This window comes from Malaya genurostris, chromosome 3 (genome assembly GCF_030247185.1).
Source record: "Malaya genurostris strain Urasoe2022 chromosome 3, Malgen_1.1, whole genome shotgun sequence".
NCBI lineage: Eukaryota > Metazoa > Arthropoda > Insecta > Diptera > Culicidae > Malaya > Malaya genurostris.
The window spans coordinates 225,530,929-225,547,201 of record NC_080572.1 but is presented as its reverse complement, the minus strand read 5'-3'; the positions used below and the strand labels follow the sequence as shown (position 1 = coordinate 225,547,201).

Sequence of the window (16,273 nt, the reverse complement as noted above, 5' to 3'; positions counted from 1 at the left end):
GTTCGGAATAACCATATTACACAGTATCTCTAATTCTCAGTTGCTCAAACTCAATTGAAGTAGTTATTTGTTTGTTCTGCAATCTATTTTCCGCCCTAGTTTTTGTGTGTCTCATTTCTTAAAAGGACAATGTATGAAACACTTGTAGAACTAATTTGACACTATTATTTTGCTAAAGGAAGTATGTTGATATGTTAAAACAAAAGAAAAGGTATTTTTCAGGACTAAAATTTCCTACAACTGTATTGTACAATAAAATAATTTTTGAGTTCAATTAAGAAAGTTAGATTTCCGATTTCAATCTAAATGAGGACCACCCTAGTAACTTTTTTCATCGAAAGGAGCGCCATTCGATTACAAATAACTTTTGTGAAGACACCAACTACAAAAAACTAACATTTATTAGTGAAAATATTTTTGTCACGCTAATTTCTCGTTTCGGACCACTGTGCAGTGGCGCGTGTTGGTGAGCGAACACTTCTGTGATTTAATATTTAAATTTACAGAAGGTAGCGCTGGCCTTTCTATGAAAAGCTTTTTCGCAGCAAGGAAAAACTAAATTTCAACGATAAATTGCGTTTTTACTGAATATGAGTGCTCCACGCTTCTTTTATGTACACCAAAATGCTAATCGGCCTGCATACTTCGGTGGAAATATCTGCATCCACCTCAAAGAATTTTAGAGCTCTGCTCTAGCAATTTGGTGTAATCCATTGCTAGAGGTGAAAGAAAATAAACACGCGCTCTCATGATGCGTGCACACTTTAAATAACAGTGATGTGTAAGAATTAAAGAGAAGAGCTCTCGTTATACGAGGGAAGAAATTATACCTGCTCTTCGCCACACAGAGGAGATGGACATCTCTGCTCTTAAGCAAAGAGAAAGTTCACGCGGAACTTGTTCTGAGCTTCGAACTGTCAAAAATTACCACGTGTTTTCTTAAGCAGTGAGAAAGTTCACGCGGAACTTGTTCTGTACTTTCAAGGTCTCAAAAGTTTCGTGTGTACTTTTAAGCAGCAAGAAAGTGGATGTTTCAAGTAATTGTTGAACTTCTATTGTCGTGGAATGTATGGGAGCTGAATAAAACACTTAGAAGAGAAGACGATTTTGAGAAAAAGGGAAGTAGTTACGTGGGAAATCATTTAACAATTTCATAGGATTGAAACAAATTTAAATACAGAATGGCCTTACTTTGCGCATACTACTTTGATTTCCACATGTTTTACATTTCATTTGTAATATGTTTTATTTTCATTCTTCATTGCATTGTTCTTATTATTAAATAGGTACTTTAATTTTATTTGCTTTCAACTTATTTTTTAGGTTTTCATTCACTTGTGTTCTCAAACTATTCTTTACGTTTCGTCTTAGACTCGTCAGTGCAGAGCAGTTCAAATTGAACTGCTTAGTGCAAACTTAAATAGTTCAATTTAAACCGCTAAGCAGACGTAAAGTTTATGCTATTTGAAAAACACTTTTTCAATTGGCACCGAAGTGACATGTCTTTTCTAACGTTCTGAACGAAAACGTCTTTTTCGACAAAAAAATGTTCACATTTAAATGTTTATGTTAAAAAAAAATCGGTTATTTTTGGTTCACTAAATTTTATATTCTGGCAAATCAATTTTATTTTCATGTATTGATTCGCACATCACTAGCATTTAAAAGCTTCAACATACGAGGTTTCATTTGAACGTTTACCGTTGGATTTATTGAATTTATTTCGTTAAATTTTGTCACTTGTGTTCCCAATACTCCAATCCTACCGAGACATCATGACCGTTATTCTGGAATCGTTATTTACTTAGGTCCTTCGAAGTGCTTCAATCAATGTTAACTGATAACAACTTGGAGCCCGATTTGCAAGACCGCAATCTACTTTACTCGAGCGATAGTGAAACGTGTAATCAGAATACCTGGGACAGGTGATAAGAATCAAGACAATAGACAAATTTTTCTGGCTCTCGCACCCGTCGTCGAACAGTGGCAGTTTTCAATTTACAGTTCAACTATGATGAGTAGTGCGGCGGAATCGCCAACGGATATCGAAACAGAAATGGTTGCCGTGACGGATGGCGTCCGTCGTGTGTTGGATAGTAATTTTCTCATTGCAAAAACGGACCGCGAAGGCACTCCTCCGAAATGTTCCAACGACAATAGTTGCGATGAGCTGTCGTCCAGTGTTAAAGTTATTGGCGAGGAAGTGGCTTCCGGTACGGACTCAACTACCGAGGAAGGACCCAAACCGAAGCTGAAGAAACGCATTATCAAACGAATCGTTAAGAAGAAAAAGATTGTTCCCAAGAAGGATGAAAAATTCTGTGAGTTTTCATTTAACTGTGCCCTGCACTTCTGTTGGAAGTATCTAATCGCTAATCATCGGCATTGGTCTGACGTCATAATGCTTGTAGATGTTGTTGTGTGCTAATAGTGTGTTATCAGATAAACGTGGTTCCTAGAGTGGGACATTATTATCAAATGTGGCGATAGTCTGGATGTCTTAAAGTAATACAATTAGGCCAGACGTTTTTGGAGTATTAGCATCGCAAAGTAAATACTTTTTTCTCGCAATGATATAATTTTCCTAAATTGTCAGAGACGAAAAATCAAACTAGTTACAATCAAGTGATTATAGTATGGTAGCTAGAGTATAACATAAAATGCTTCCGCGTTAATCCAAACCGAACTATTTGGGTAACCTACTAAGATCTATTTTCGGAGGTACCACCAAATTTCTTCTTCTGGTTACACTGACTGGCAATTCGCCATGAAACATAAATATTCGACTTTGCGGCACCTGCAAACGCCTTAGGCTACAGGGTGTAGACACTAAACATTATTACATGTTTCGTTAATGTTCCTGAAACTATGGCACACCTTACCGACTCCTGGCTCGGACAGAAAGTAGGTACGACCGGGGGGCTTGAATATATTTTTATACGTTTACAACCGGTTTCAGCAACGAGATGGATGCCAGTAAACTGTCTTACGTCCCTTCAGCTACGCACCACCATAGTTGTCTAGTTCAGGGCTGTTTTATTTTCGGATCGCATCGCATCACCTTTCATTTCAGATGACCGTTGCATTAGAGCCGGTTATGTGGCATGCCATGTTAGACGTTTAATGTTAATATCATAGTGGCCATTCTGCCTGACAAAAATACATTTCAAATTCTGTACTGCAACTTTAATTATAATCACCGTTCCGTCTAGTTAGTAATCAGTTTCTAGTCAAGTAACGTATTGTCATTTTCGCTTGATGCCAAACCTAACCCAGTTTCCACCCTAACTGCTGTCAAACCGTTTGCCAGTTTCGAACTTAGTTTCAACGTCGCTGAACTGAAAATCGAGTCAGTTTCGAACCTGAATTTTATATTAGGTTTGCTCAAACCCCCGTTGCTAAGTGCGAATCCAACACAGTTTTGTGAAAAGATTTTTTTTACCTTTTTTATAAATATAAAAAATTAGTATAGAATTCGCTCAAACTTTAGAAAAATTTTCCGAGGCCGAATGTCATATACCAATCGATTCAACTCGACGAAATGTGTGTGTGTCTGTATGTGTGTTGTCAACTAAAAGGTCGAGATCTCAGAGATGGCTGGACCGATTTTGATCAAACTAGGCGAGAAATGAAAGGTCTCCACGTCACCCAGAACGCTATTGAATGGTTTTGAGATCGGATGTTTACTTTTTGAGTTATACGAAGTTTTATATCAAAATTTTCAGTTTTTTGACAGTATCTGTCACAATTGACCTTGAAAACAGAATATGTTTCTATACTTAGATTCCGCACGGTAATAGCTATCCAACAAGCCATAGATTGTTAAAATCCGTCCATTTTCAACGGAGATATCGTTATTTTTGTATAAGCGACTTTTCGCCCTATTCCAGCAGTAGGAGTTTTGAGCACTGGATGACAAAGCAATGCTTGGGAGCAACGTGAAACACGATTTTTTGTACTGTTACATACAATTGTTTCTAAGTACCAAAAAGACTGTGTACAGCATCCTTTTTCATGACAATTTGCCTCGGACCGATTTTAGCACGGTTCGTTTTTGGCAACATAATCGTTCAAATATGTAAACCAGATGATGGCAGAATTTTCGAGTTGAAAGCAATTCCATAATTATATTGTTTTAAACTAATTACAGCAATAAATGCTGGAAAAACATAACACCCATATACCTTTCGAATCAGTCCGTCGAGATCAGTAAATGCGGGTGTGACAAATAATTTCACTCAATTTTCTCGGATATGGCTAAACTACAAACTCTACAAACTCAGATTCATATGAAAAGTCGTATACTCCCAAACAAGGTTCCTGAATTACGTTTGGATCCGACTTCTGATTGCGGAACCACAGGATGATATGTGAAACGAAATTAAAATAATGCAATTCATTTTTCTCATAGATGGCTGAACCGCTCTAAGATGCAAATGAAATCTAAGAATCAACCATGATTCAAATTAGAGGTCTTAAAATCCTATAAAACATCTTACTTTTTAGTCAGATCAGACTTCTGGTTTAGGAGATATAGGGTGATTAGTATAAAAATGTTCATTTCACATAAATTAATCAGGTTTATCGGGTTGGCAGATTTGGATAGTCGATTACCAAATAAATTTATTTTAGTTTAAGCGGTATTCGTTTTCGGATTCGGAATGTACCCCCAAATTTTAATTCGCACTACAATTTCTCAAAGATGTCTACACACTCCTCAGGTGAATTTAACTGATTTTGGTTACACCGATTCTAGAATTCCAGTTCCAGTATCGAATCGTTTCTCAAAGCTCAATCATTTTCTCAAAATTTCTCGACCATTTTTTCCAAATTGAATTTCAAAACCAAAAATTCAGGTTCCATACAAAATACGAATCCGGATTTAAGGTCCCATACAAAATTGGTGAATTTTATCCGATTCTGGAATTACAGATGATGAGTTTTTTAAATTCATACTGATATAGAAGATGTAAATTGTTTGCCGTATTAATTTTAGGCCATTCGACTAGTTCCTAAATACCGGCTCTGGAAGTACCATAAATGATGACGAAAAACTCTAAAGTGGAACTTACTTCGACATCTCATGGAATGTTCAATCGATTGTCACACGTTAAGCTTGAAATTCGATACGATTTGCAGTTTCGGCATTACAGAGTAATGAGTGATTAAAATCTCAATTTGCCGTTTAAAACGACGATAATTAAAATAATGTCATGAGAACTGAAACACCTAAGAATATCCATGCAAAAAACACATGCGGATTGATAAAAAAGGTATCATCTCACTGCTAGGTGGATTAATCACGTTTTACCTTTTTTTATAAATATAAAAAATATAGGTATAGAATTCCCTCAGACTTCAGGCCGAATGTCATATACCAATCGATTCAGCTCAGCGAACTGAGCAAATGTCCGTGTGTGTGTGTAGCACGGTTCGTTTTCGGCAACATAATCGTTCTAATATGACGTATGTTAACCAGATGATTGCAGAATTTTCGAGTTGAAAGCAATTCCATAATTATATTGATTTAAACTACTTACAGCAATAAATGCTGGAAGAACATAACAGTCATATACCATTCGACTCAGTTCGTCGAGATCAGCAAATACGTGTGAGACAAATAATTTCACTCAATTCTTTTCGGAGATGACTCAAACGTTTTCTACAAACTCAGATTCATATGAAAAGTCGTATGCTCTCAAACAAGGTTCCTGAATTATGTTTGGTTCCGACCTCTGGTTCCGGAACTACAGGATATGTGAAACGAAACTAAAACTGTGTAACTCATTTTTCTCGTAGATGGCTGAAGTGATCTAAGATTCAAATGAAATCTAAGAATCATCTAAGATTCAAATGAGAAGTTATAAGATTCTATAAAACATCTTGTTTTTCAGTCAGATCCAACTTCCGGCTTCGGAGATACAGGGTGATTAGTATAAAAATGTCTATTTCACATAAACTGATCAGGTTTATCGGGTTAGCAGATTTATTGCATTTTTGGTTGTATTCAGTTTCCGTTTCGGAAGGCACCCAAAAATTTTATTCGCACTTTGATTCCTCAAAGATGTCTACATTGATTTTCAAACATTTTGAAACAAATGTAAACTATACAGCTACTCAGGTGAATTTGTCTGACTTCGGCTACACCGAATTTCGAATTCCGGTTCGAATCGTTTCTCAAAGCTCAATCGTTTTCTCAAAAAAGCCAAATCGAATTTCAGAAACAAAAGTTCAAATTAAAGTAAATTCCATTTTATCCAATTCTGACTTCCTATTCTGGAATTATAGGATGATGAATTTTTAAAATTCAAAGCGATATAGAAGATGACAATCCCGAAAAGCTTTAAAGTTGGACTCATAAATATTGCATTTATTGGCCATACGAATCGGTTTGGGTTATGCTGGTTCCTGAATACCGGCTCTGGAAGTATAAGGTAATTCCTATTTACCCTAAACTCTAAAGTGGAAATTACTTGGACATATCATGGAATGTTTAATCGATTGTTACACTTTCAGATTAAAATTCGATCCGATTTGCAGCTTCGACATTACAGGGTAATGAGTGATTAAAATCTCAAATTGTCACTTAAAACGACGAAATAATGAATAGAATAATGTCATGAAAACTGAAACACCGAAGAATATTCATGCAAAAAACACATGCGGATTGATAAAAAAGGTATCATCTCACTGCTAGGTGGATTAGGCACGTTTTTTATATGAATTGCTTGCGGTTTAATATTTCGAACGATTACAACGATGCACTGAAACAAAAGACTAGTGTTATAAATATGATACTTCCCTAGAAAACTGACGAAAACGCGTGGTAAAATTCGAGGGTATTTCAAAACGAAATTTCCAATTTTTTTCGGTATCTGGCACCATAAACATGAAGAGATATCAAGAAAAACTCGCTTTGCCTCCTTCTCCCCTATATGGTTATAATTTTTTTTTCTTACTGCACAGTTCAACTTCTTGACGCTTCAAAATACCCCATGTCGCTCTAATTCCTGAGCAATTCTAGAAAATAACTATCACATAGGTGATAGAATCAAGATCGACGTGCTCCTATTTGGAGCCGAAGAAGCATACGAAATTTCGGGTTGATACTGAGAATGAATGAATCGTACAATATATAATAACTTCAGGTTTGAGAACTTTATCTTAAAATTGGCTGAACAACATGCAAATTTCTTCAAATCGTTGTAACTAGAGAAATGTTACTAACAGCGCAGTTTTGAAATGTCGTTTTGTTGTCATCATATGGCATTCAAAATCTATTCACCTGATATACTTATATAATGAGAACGTTATGATACAAATGCGTCGATATTGAATATTTGGTGAGAACGAGCCTTATTTTTTTCAATTTTAGAGCGAGCAGACTGTTTAAGAGCTATGAAACAGGTGCAAAAGTGTTAAAAATAGGTACTACACGAATTGAATGAAAAAATGATGAAAAAGCCGAACATCAGTTTTGCATCGAATTACTACTGGTGATTAAAAATGGATTTATTTTAAGAATTCTAAACGAAAAAAATCATGGATTAATCCAAAAATTCTATGTGCTTGCTGGATCAAAAAAGTGTGCCATGAGCTTTTTAAAGAAAACCAAACTTTCAATATTACTCGCTACAAACAACGAATGATCAATTTGAACCATGGATTTATCGAAAAACGAACATAATTGGCAAGAAGACGCGGCAAAGTAATTTTGTTACACGACATGGGACCTGCACACAAAGAAACCCCGGCTCAGGAAACAATCAAAACACTTGGTTGGGAATTGCAACTTCACCCATCGAATTCACCAGACTTGGCCCCATCAGACTACCATTTGTTTTCATCGATTCACGTATTGCCTGAGCAGCTCGTTGATTTCTACAAAGAAATCAAAAATCGGATGTCTGATTGGTTTGCTTCAGAGGACGAACTTTTCTTTTGACGTAGTATCCATAAATCGCCAGAAAGGCGATCAAGATGTGCAGAAAGCAAAGAGCAATACTTCGAATTTCTTTTTGTTTTTTTCTCATTCAAAATAAATGTTTCGTTTTAACAACAAAAAAACGCTCACTTTATAGCATAAAGCGCTAATTTGTTACTTGGGGCCTCTTCTTCAAAACGAAATATTTGATTACTTGATTCCAAGCTTGAAACATACTTTTATTTTGTGTCAAACATGTCGAATTTTGAACCAAATCAAGAGCCTTTGCGTCATGTTATGATTTTTTATTCGAACGGTTTTGATATTAATAACTTAAAAACCCTTCTTAATCCACCTAGTGGTGTGACAATGCCTTTCTCTTGCCATTTAAACAGATTTGTGTAATTCTATCCTCGACCATAAGTTCTGTGAGCTTATCAAATGAGCTAATAGCTTTCCAGCGAGTCTAAGTCTTTCGATACCGATTCTTTCTTCTCCGAGAATTTTTATCGCATTGAAAAATACTAAGTTTTGTCGGTTAAGTCACATATAAGATTACATTTCTCGAACCTAAAATGTTCGCCATAACCCTCCTAAATTTGATTGACATTGTTAGCTTTCAAATAAGCCTAAGTTTATCGAAATTCATAAAGTCATCTTTGAGAAAGCTCAGATCCTAAAAATGCGCGGTTAGTCATTTAAATTTCAATAGTAGCTTTCAAACAAGCCTAGACTTGTAGAAATCGGCTCAGCCATCTTTGAGGAAATTGAGCGGTAAAAATAACGGAATTTGTCGGATACGTCACTTATACGGTTATATCTCCGGAAATAAAAGCTACAGTCATGTGCTCTTCGAACTTGATCTACAATTCAATAGTAGCTTTCAAATGATTCTATGCGTGTTAAAATCGGCTCAGTCATCTCTGAGAAAAATGAGCGGTCAAAAAACAACGCATTTTGTCGCGTAAATCACTTCTCTCCGGAACCAGAAGTGGCAGCCATTTGATCTTCGCATTTGACCCACAATTCAACAGTAACTTTCAACCGAGCATAAGATGGTTAAAATCGGTGCAGCCATCTCTGAGAAAATTGAGTGGTAAAAAACAACGCGTTTTGTCCATTACGTCTTTTATACTATTATATCACAGGATCCAGAAATCATAGCCATTTGATCTTCGAACTTGATCAATGACCCAATAAGAGCTTTCAACCGAGCCTAAGTTTGTTAAAATCGGTTCAACCATCCTCTAGAAAATTAAGCGGCATGAAAAATCGTTGAAAGGTGAACCTTTTTCGTCGAACTGAGTCGAATGATATATAACACTATGAGTCTCCGAGGCTCCGATTGAAAGTCGGGTTTTCTAGCAATTATATTACAGTTCCATAATGAAAGGCAAACATGCGGAAATCTACCTTAAAAGTTTGAAGGTGACAAGCCACAATCATTATTGGACGAAAATGACCCACAAATACTACAAATGATGGCGGAGCAGTTGAATGTCAAGCCATTTCCGATTATCTGAGAGCCCTGGGAAAAAATGAATTAGTTCGCAAATGGGTTCCACATAAACTGAACGAAATACAGATGCAAAAGTGAACAACTCTGGTGCAAACTACTTTCTAACGCTTCGGAAGAGAAAGTTTTTTTGCCACGAATTTCGAAATTGAAATCAGTGAAACGGAATCATTTGTTCATTTCTTAGCGCTGACAAAAGTAGTAAAAAAGAAACTGGAAATGACAAGAAAAATCTCGAACCGAAAGACTGCGACACTGACACGAAAAACGTTATCTCTTCAACCACTCAACCAAACAAATTGTTCAAAAACATTTTTTGTCGTAAGACAACTTAATCGCCTTTGAAATGTTTAGTCTGAATAGCTTTGAAATGCTTAGTCTGAATAGCTGTGTTACATAAACCGCTATTTGTACATTCGCAGTACCACTAGTAGAACTTCAAACGACGATTCTTTCAATAGAAAAGTATATCAATCAAACCATGGAGGCAAAATATGCTACTCCCGGCTCCCATGTTCCAAATGGTGTTTCGATTGAATTTATATTCCGAAAAATAATAAACATCTGTTGGGCATTCGTCATATTTGCACTTTGGATTGGTTCATGGTTATCTATTGGCAACATGCCTCCACCGTCTAGATGTTTTTTGTTCGTGCCGGGAAAGTTGAAGAGTTGAGGCAACTTTGGAAACAGGTGGAAGTGGGACATTTTTTTCTTTGATTTATTCGGCACAGACGCGTACCCCGAGCAAAGAGAAGTGCCAGCTAATACATAGTCTTTAACACTTATTTGAAGTGTTCGATTTAATCCCCGTCGTAAATAAACGAAAAACCAATTTTTCCTTTCTGTACTGAGGACACATATGTTGACCGGTACCGGTGCTGAACAGTCCGCTTGTTCATATTTTTCAAAACGTTTATGTAAATTTAGACAAACGTATATGTCAAGACACACATTTCTGTTCTGCTGTTGTCGTGTACTAAATTTGAATCATTACATATTCTTCGCTACTTTTTTTTCCAAAACTAATGTATTAGGCTTCGAGTGTCTGTTTATTCGTTTTTTCTCATCGTGAATAATTTTAGATTGTTCGCAACAGAAAAAAAATCTACATCTGCTGCCAACAATCAAGTCCATATTAGTATATCAGTTCACAGTATGACCTTTGTTCGAAAGAAACTGTCTATGGTGTCATTCTCATGGCAGTTTCGAAAAATTATATTCACAATCGAAAAATAAATAAATTTAGTATTATAACAAGTCCGAAAGAACCATTCAGTAATAGCCGTTCAACCGAGAAGGTTGTGTATAGAAGCGTACAGTTTAATAACGCTGGTTGGTTTACACGCGTTAAATACGACAACGGTTGAACTACAGGTAGAGACCTGTTGGCAGCAGCCGTTAAAACGTATAGTCGTGCTGCATAAGAGAGCCCTAGTGCTGGGCCAAGCTGGTGAAGGAAACAACAAAGGGCGTTTCCCAAACTCTACCCAGGCCGCAATATACAGCCACAAGTGCTGAGCAGGAGAGTGCAAAGGCACATCGAAGAGGAAGAGTGCAAAGGCACATAGAAGCAGGAGAGTGCAAAGGCACACCGGTGCGAAGGCACTTCGGTGCAGAAGCATATCGGTGCGGAGCACTAGGAAGAAGGAGACAAGACAACTCGGTCTTTCCACTGCCATACAACACGCAGGTATACACCGGTGACCTGCGCTGGTTACAGCTGGCGAAGACGAAAGCAAATCGGAATTCGAGTGGTGCTGGATGTCAGGTAGCAGTAGCATCACATCCAACAATCAGCATCCAACAAGAACATCTAGAGCAACGAGGATCTACACGGCAGTGCAACGGAGATAGACAACAATTTCAAGGTAGAAGTTTTTTCTTTTCCTTTTGATTGAGTACTGTGTAGTGTTGGTTTCAAATTTTATTTTAAAGTTTAGTTAAAAATTTTAATGTAATGGATGAATCCATGGACGTAAATCCTAGCATGAATCCGATACCCTCACGAACGAAAAAATATCAGGAGAGCTCTTCTGGGCCTTGGATAGTCTTTTTTAGACGTATATCAAAGCCATTAAACATTTTTCAAATTAATAAAGGTTTGACATCACGATACTCTTCAATCAAAGAGATCATAAAAGTAAATAACGATAAAATTCGTGTTGTGGTAAATAATTTGAAACACGCGAATGATATTGTCTCTTCGGAACATTTCAATAAAGAGTATAAAGTTTACATACCCTCCAAAGATGTCGAAATTGACGGTGTTGTTACCGAAGCGAGTCTTTCGGTAGATGATTTACTCAAGCATGGTGTTGGTCGTTTCAAGAACTCTATGCTTGAGGGTGTGAAAATTCGGCCACACAGCTACTTACTGTAGTAATAAACCAAAATGTATTAAGTGTGAAGGGCCTCATAAAGATAATGATTGCAACAAGGAAATTGAAAAATGTATTTATTGTGGGAATAGTCCTCATGATGATATTTCAGTATGCACTGCATTTAAAGTGCACAAAGACAAAATTAAGCTTTCTTTAAAAGCACGGTCTAAGCGCACATATGCAGAAATGCTTAAAACGGTCATTGATGTCCCCCCTTTGGAAACCGAAAACGGGTTTTCAAATCTAGAGGAACCAGAGGACTCTGATTCTGACGAAAATAGTGAAGGTAATTCGTTTATCACTACCCAAGGGTCAGTTAAGAGAAAGAAGTCTTCCTCCAAATTACCAAAAAAGACACCTAAAATTTCATCTTCAAAAAAAGATCCCCGTGTTAAACAAAAAAAGTCAAAACCAAAGACTGTGCCTCCTGGTTTGTCAAATTCACAAACCAATCCAGGATCTAGTACAGAAAAAGATAATAATCCAGTGGGCTCCATTTCACAGCCACCAACAGGATTACTGAAGTTTTCGGAAATTGTTGAATGGATTTTCTCAGCATTCAATATATCTGAACCCTTAAAGACCCTCATAATGGCATTCCTTCCAATAGCTAGGACCTTTTTGAAGCAGTTATCAGCTCAATGGCCAATTGTCTCAGGTTTTGTATCTTTTGATGGATAATTTATCACCCGTCGCAAATGATACAATCACTGTCCTGCAGTGGAATTGTCGAAGCATCATGCCAAAACTTGATTCATTTAAAATATTATTGCATAGTCAAAAATGTGATGTATTTGCTTTATGCGAAACATGGCTTACTTCAAACATAGCTTTAAATTTTAATGATTTTAACATTATACGTCTCGATAGAGACTCTCCGTATGGTGGAGTGCTTTTGGGAATTAAGAAATGCTATTCCTTTTATAGATTAAACATCCCTTCAACTTCTAGTATAGAAGTTGTTGCTTGCCAAATAAACATTAAAGGCAAAGATATTTGCATAGCTTCGGTTTATATTCCTCCAAAAGCACAAGTTGGACAGCAACAGCTTAATGAAATGGTTGAAGCCCTTCCTGCACCACGATTGATTCTGGGGGATTTAAATTCGCACGGTATTATGTGGGGTTCCGTTTACAATGATAGCAGATCATCTTTAATACAAAACATTTGTGACAATTTTAGCATGACGGTATTAAATATGGGTAGCATGACACGGATCCCAAGACCTCCGGCACGCCCAAGTGCATTAGATCTATCTCTTTGCTCAACATCAATTCGACTAGATTGCACCTGGAAAATACTGCCTGATTTACACGGTAGCGATCATTTACCAATCATCATCTCAATTAGCAGTAGCAATTGCATTGCTACTTCCGCTAGTATTCCATATGATTTGACAAAAAATATCGACTGGATTAAATACCAAAGTAGTATCTCTAGTATTTTGAATTCAATGGAAGAGCTCCCTCCACTTGAAGAATATGACTTCCTCATTTGTTCGATTCTGGAGGCAGCAGAACAATCCCAAACTAAACGCTTTCCTGGGCCAACGACTAACAGAAGGCCTCCCAACCCCTGGTGGGACAAAGAGTGCTCAGAGGCTAAACTCGCAAAACAAAATGCTTGCAAGACGTTTCTAAAACGGGGAGGAGGAACTCCTCAGAATTTTGAAAAACTTATGGTTTTGGAAACCAAGTACAAGAGCATACTTCGAGCCAAAAAATGTAGCTATTGGAGACATTTTGTCGAAGGTTTGTCAAGAGATACCTCAATGAGCACTCTTTGGAACACGGCCAGACGAATGAGGAATCGTAACGTGGGCAATGAGAGTGATGAATACTCGAACCGATGGATATTTGACTTTGCTAGGAAAGTTTGCCCAGATTCTGTTCCTACGCAGAGCATTATACGGGAATCTCCTCCAAATAATGGTTTTATTAATAACCCATTTTCAATGATGGAATTTTCTATAGCACTCTTGTCTTGTAACAATAACGCTCCAGGGTTGGACAGAATTAAATTCAACTTGGTGAAGAATCTGCCCAACCTCGCAAAAAGACGTTTGTTGGAATTGTTCAACAAGTTTCTTGAGCAAAATATTGTTCCACCTGGAATCAGGAATCAGAACAAATTGGCTCAAATGGCACGTTCCCCTTGATATTTGGAGATTTGTGCCTTGCCATCAATATGTTTTTAGCATCATTTTCCCGATATATAAGAGGGAAGGATTGAAAGGAAATGGTAAGGGTTGGACTAGGAGGATGGGAAAAATTGACGACACAAAAACACATAAAAGCAGAAGTAAATTCTGAACCTCTACGAGGTCCCGAACAGTCTGCTCTTAATAAAACCTCCAACCCCCGAGAGGATTTGAAGATCTTACAAAAGCGACACCATTCTGCACTCCCGGAAGAATGCAGAACGATTCGCAGTATGTACGAGCAGAAGTAAATTCGGCACCCCCTAAAGGATGCCAAACAATCTGCTAAACCCTATTTAAGGTGAATACAGAAGGGATTCATTCACTCCAGGAAGAACGATGAACCCTTCTGACTATAGCTCCTTACCACATTGGGTAAGAAACGAGAGAATATCCTTCAATTTTAGCTCCGCATACACAGACTCAACCATGTATGGAGAACCAAAAACCCGGATACGTAGCTGCGTCAATGCGGGACAGTTACATATCAGATGATATGAAGTACCATAATCGCATTCACACAAATCACACGAATAATACTCAGCACGTTGAATAGTAGCCATGTGATAATTGAGTTTGCAGTGTCCAGTCAGAGCTCTGACCAGAATACTGCAATGATGCTTGGAGAAATGCAGTAGACACTTTGACATTTTCAGATTTAAATCTGGTAGAAATGCTTTTGTCTGAGCGCAAGTTTGCAAGCTGCGCCAGTAGCTGGCATGTTTGGATACAGCCCAAGAACGAATCTTGTGCTTTATCCAACTAGTTGAAAGTGGTAAAGCTGGTTCAGGACCAACGAAATCATTCGTTGCACCAGCTCTAGCCAACTCATCAGCCCATTCATTTCCAGTAATACCAGAATGGCCGGGTACCCATAAGAAGTAAACAGCATTTGAAATGCTGAGGTCTTCAATTTGAGTTCGACATGCGATCACTAGATTCGACCGTGAGTCATTCGAACTGAGTGCTTTTAAGGCTGCCTGACTGTCGGAACAAAAATAAATTCGCTTACCACAGATCCTCTGCTGAAGTGCCGATTGTACTCCACACAGAATCGCGTAGATTTCTGCTTGAAACACAGTACAGTATCTACCAAGTGAATGAGACTGCTCCAGCCTCATTTCACGACAGTAGACACCAGCACCAGCACGACCATTCAACAGAGAACCGTCCGTATAACAAACTATGTGTTCATCAAGTTGTCGTTCCAGACAACCAGACAACCATTCCTCACGAAAAGGATAGCTCACATTGAATGTTTTGAAAGGAAAACTGCATGTGAGAGTTAGGTCACTAGGAGCGAGTAAATACTCATCCCACGTAACCATTTGAGACCACAAGCGAGTGTGGCTGGTAGCATAATCTAATGGGTTACTGTTCCAAAGCCCTGTAACCTTAAGACGGTATGCACAAGATAATGCTTCTTGTTTTAGGAACACATGTAGTGGTTTAATGCACAGTAGCGCCTCTAGAGCAGCAGTAGGAGTTGTCGTGAATGCTCCTGTCATCGCCATTAGGACCATCCTTTGGAGATGATTTAGCTTTGACTGAACTGTCGCGACTTCTCCTTTCTGCCACCATACAAGACATCCATATGCTAAAATTGGTCTAACAATAGTTGTGTAGATCCAATGAATATATCTGGGTTTGAGTCCCCATGATTTTCCAAAAGCTCGTCTGCATTGGCCGAAAGCCATGCAAGCTCTTTTAATCCTGAAATCAATGTGAGCAGACCAATTCAGTTTTGAGTCAAGAATAACCCCGACGTATTTAACTTGATCGACCACAGTGACCTCTGAACCAAAGAACTGCAACGGACGAGCTCCTGTGATTATCCTACGATGAGTGAAGAGCACCATTGATGTTTTGCCCGGATTTACAGATAATCCAACCTGACAACACCATTGTTCAACAGATCGCAGGGCTTGCTGCATTAAATCAAAGAGAGTGTTAATGCTTATACCGGTCATCAATATATGATAATCGTCGGCAAAACCATAAGTCGGAAATCCAAGGTTATTAAGTTTCCTTAACAAACCATCAGCGACTAGGTTCCATAAAAGTGGGGATAGTACACCACCTTGAGGACACCCACAGACACTCAGTTTTCTAATCTCTGCTTGCCGAAGCGATGAACAAAGAAGTCGATTGCTAAGCATTGCGTGTATCCAATTTGTGATACTTGAAGGTATGCCATGACCACGGGCTGACTGGAGACAAGTGAAAGTTATCGCCATTCAAAAACCGGG

The 16,273-nt window shown here is 37.9% G+C and overlaps 1 protein-coding gene across 6 annotated transcripts in view; it reads left to right on the top strand.

Moving 5' to 3' along the window:
- Positions 1-16,273, top strand: part of LOC131438010 (calcium-binding protein E63-1) — a 202,747-nt gene that overhangs the window by 58,366 nt on the left and 128,108 nt on the right. For 2 of the 6 annotated variants that reach the window (XM_058607751.1, XM_058607750.1), the window contains exon 5: positions 1,809-2,321. The exons of the other annotated variants lie outside the window; for them this stretch is intronic. In XM_058607751.1, coding sequence (XP_058463734.1) covers positions 2,012-2,321 — 310 coding nt within the window. In that variant the 5' untranslated portion in view covers positions 1,809-2,011. The remainder of the gene's footprint in view (positions 1-1,808; positions 2,322-16,273) is intronic. 6 annotated transcript variants of the gene reach the window in all.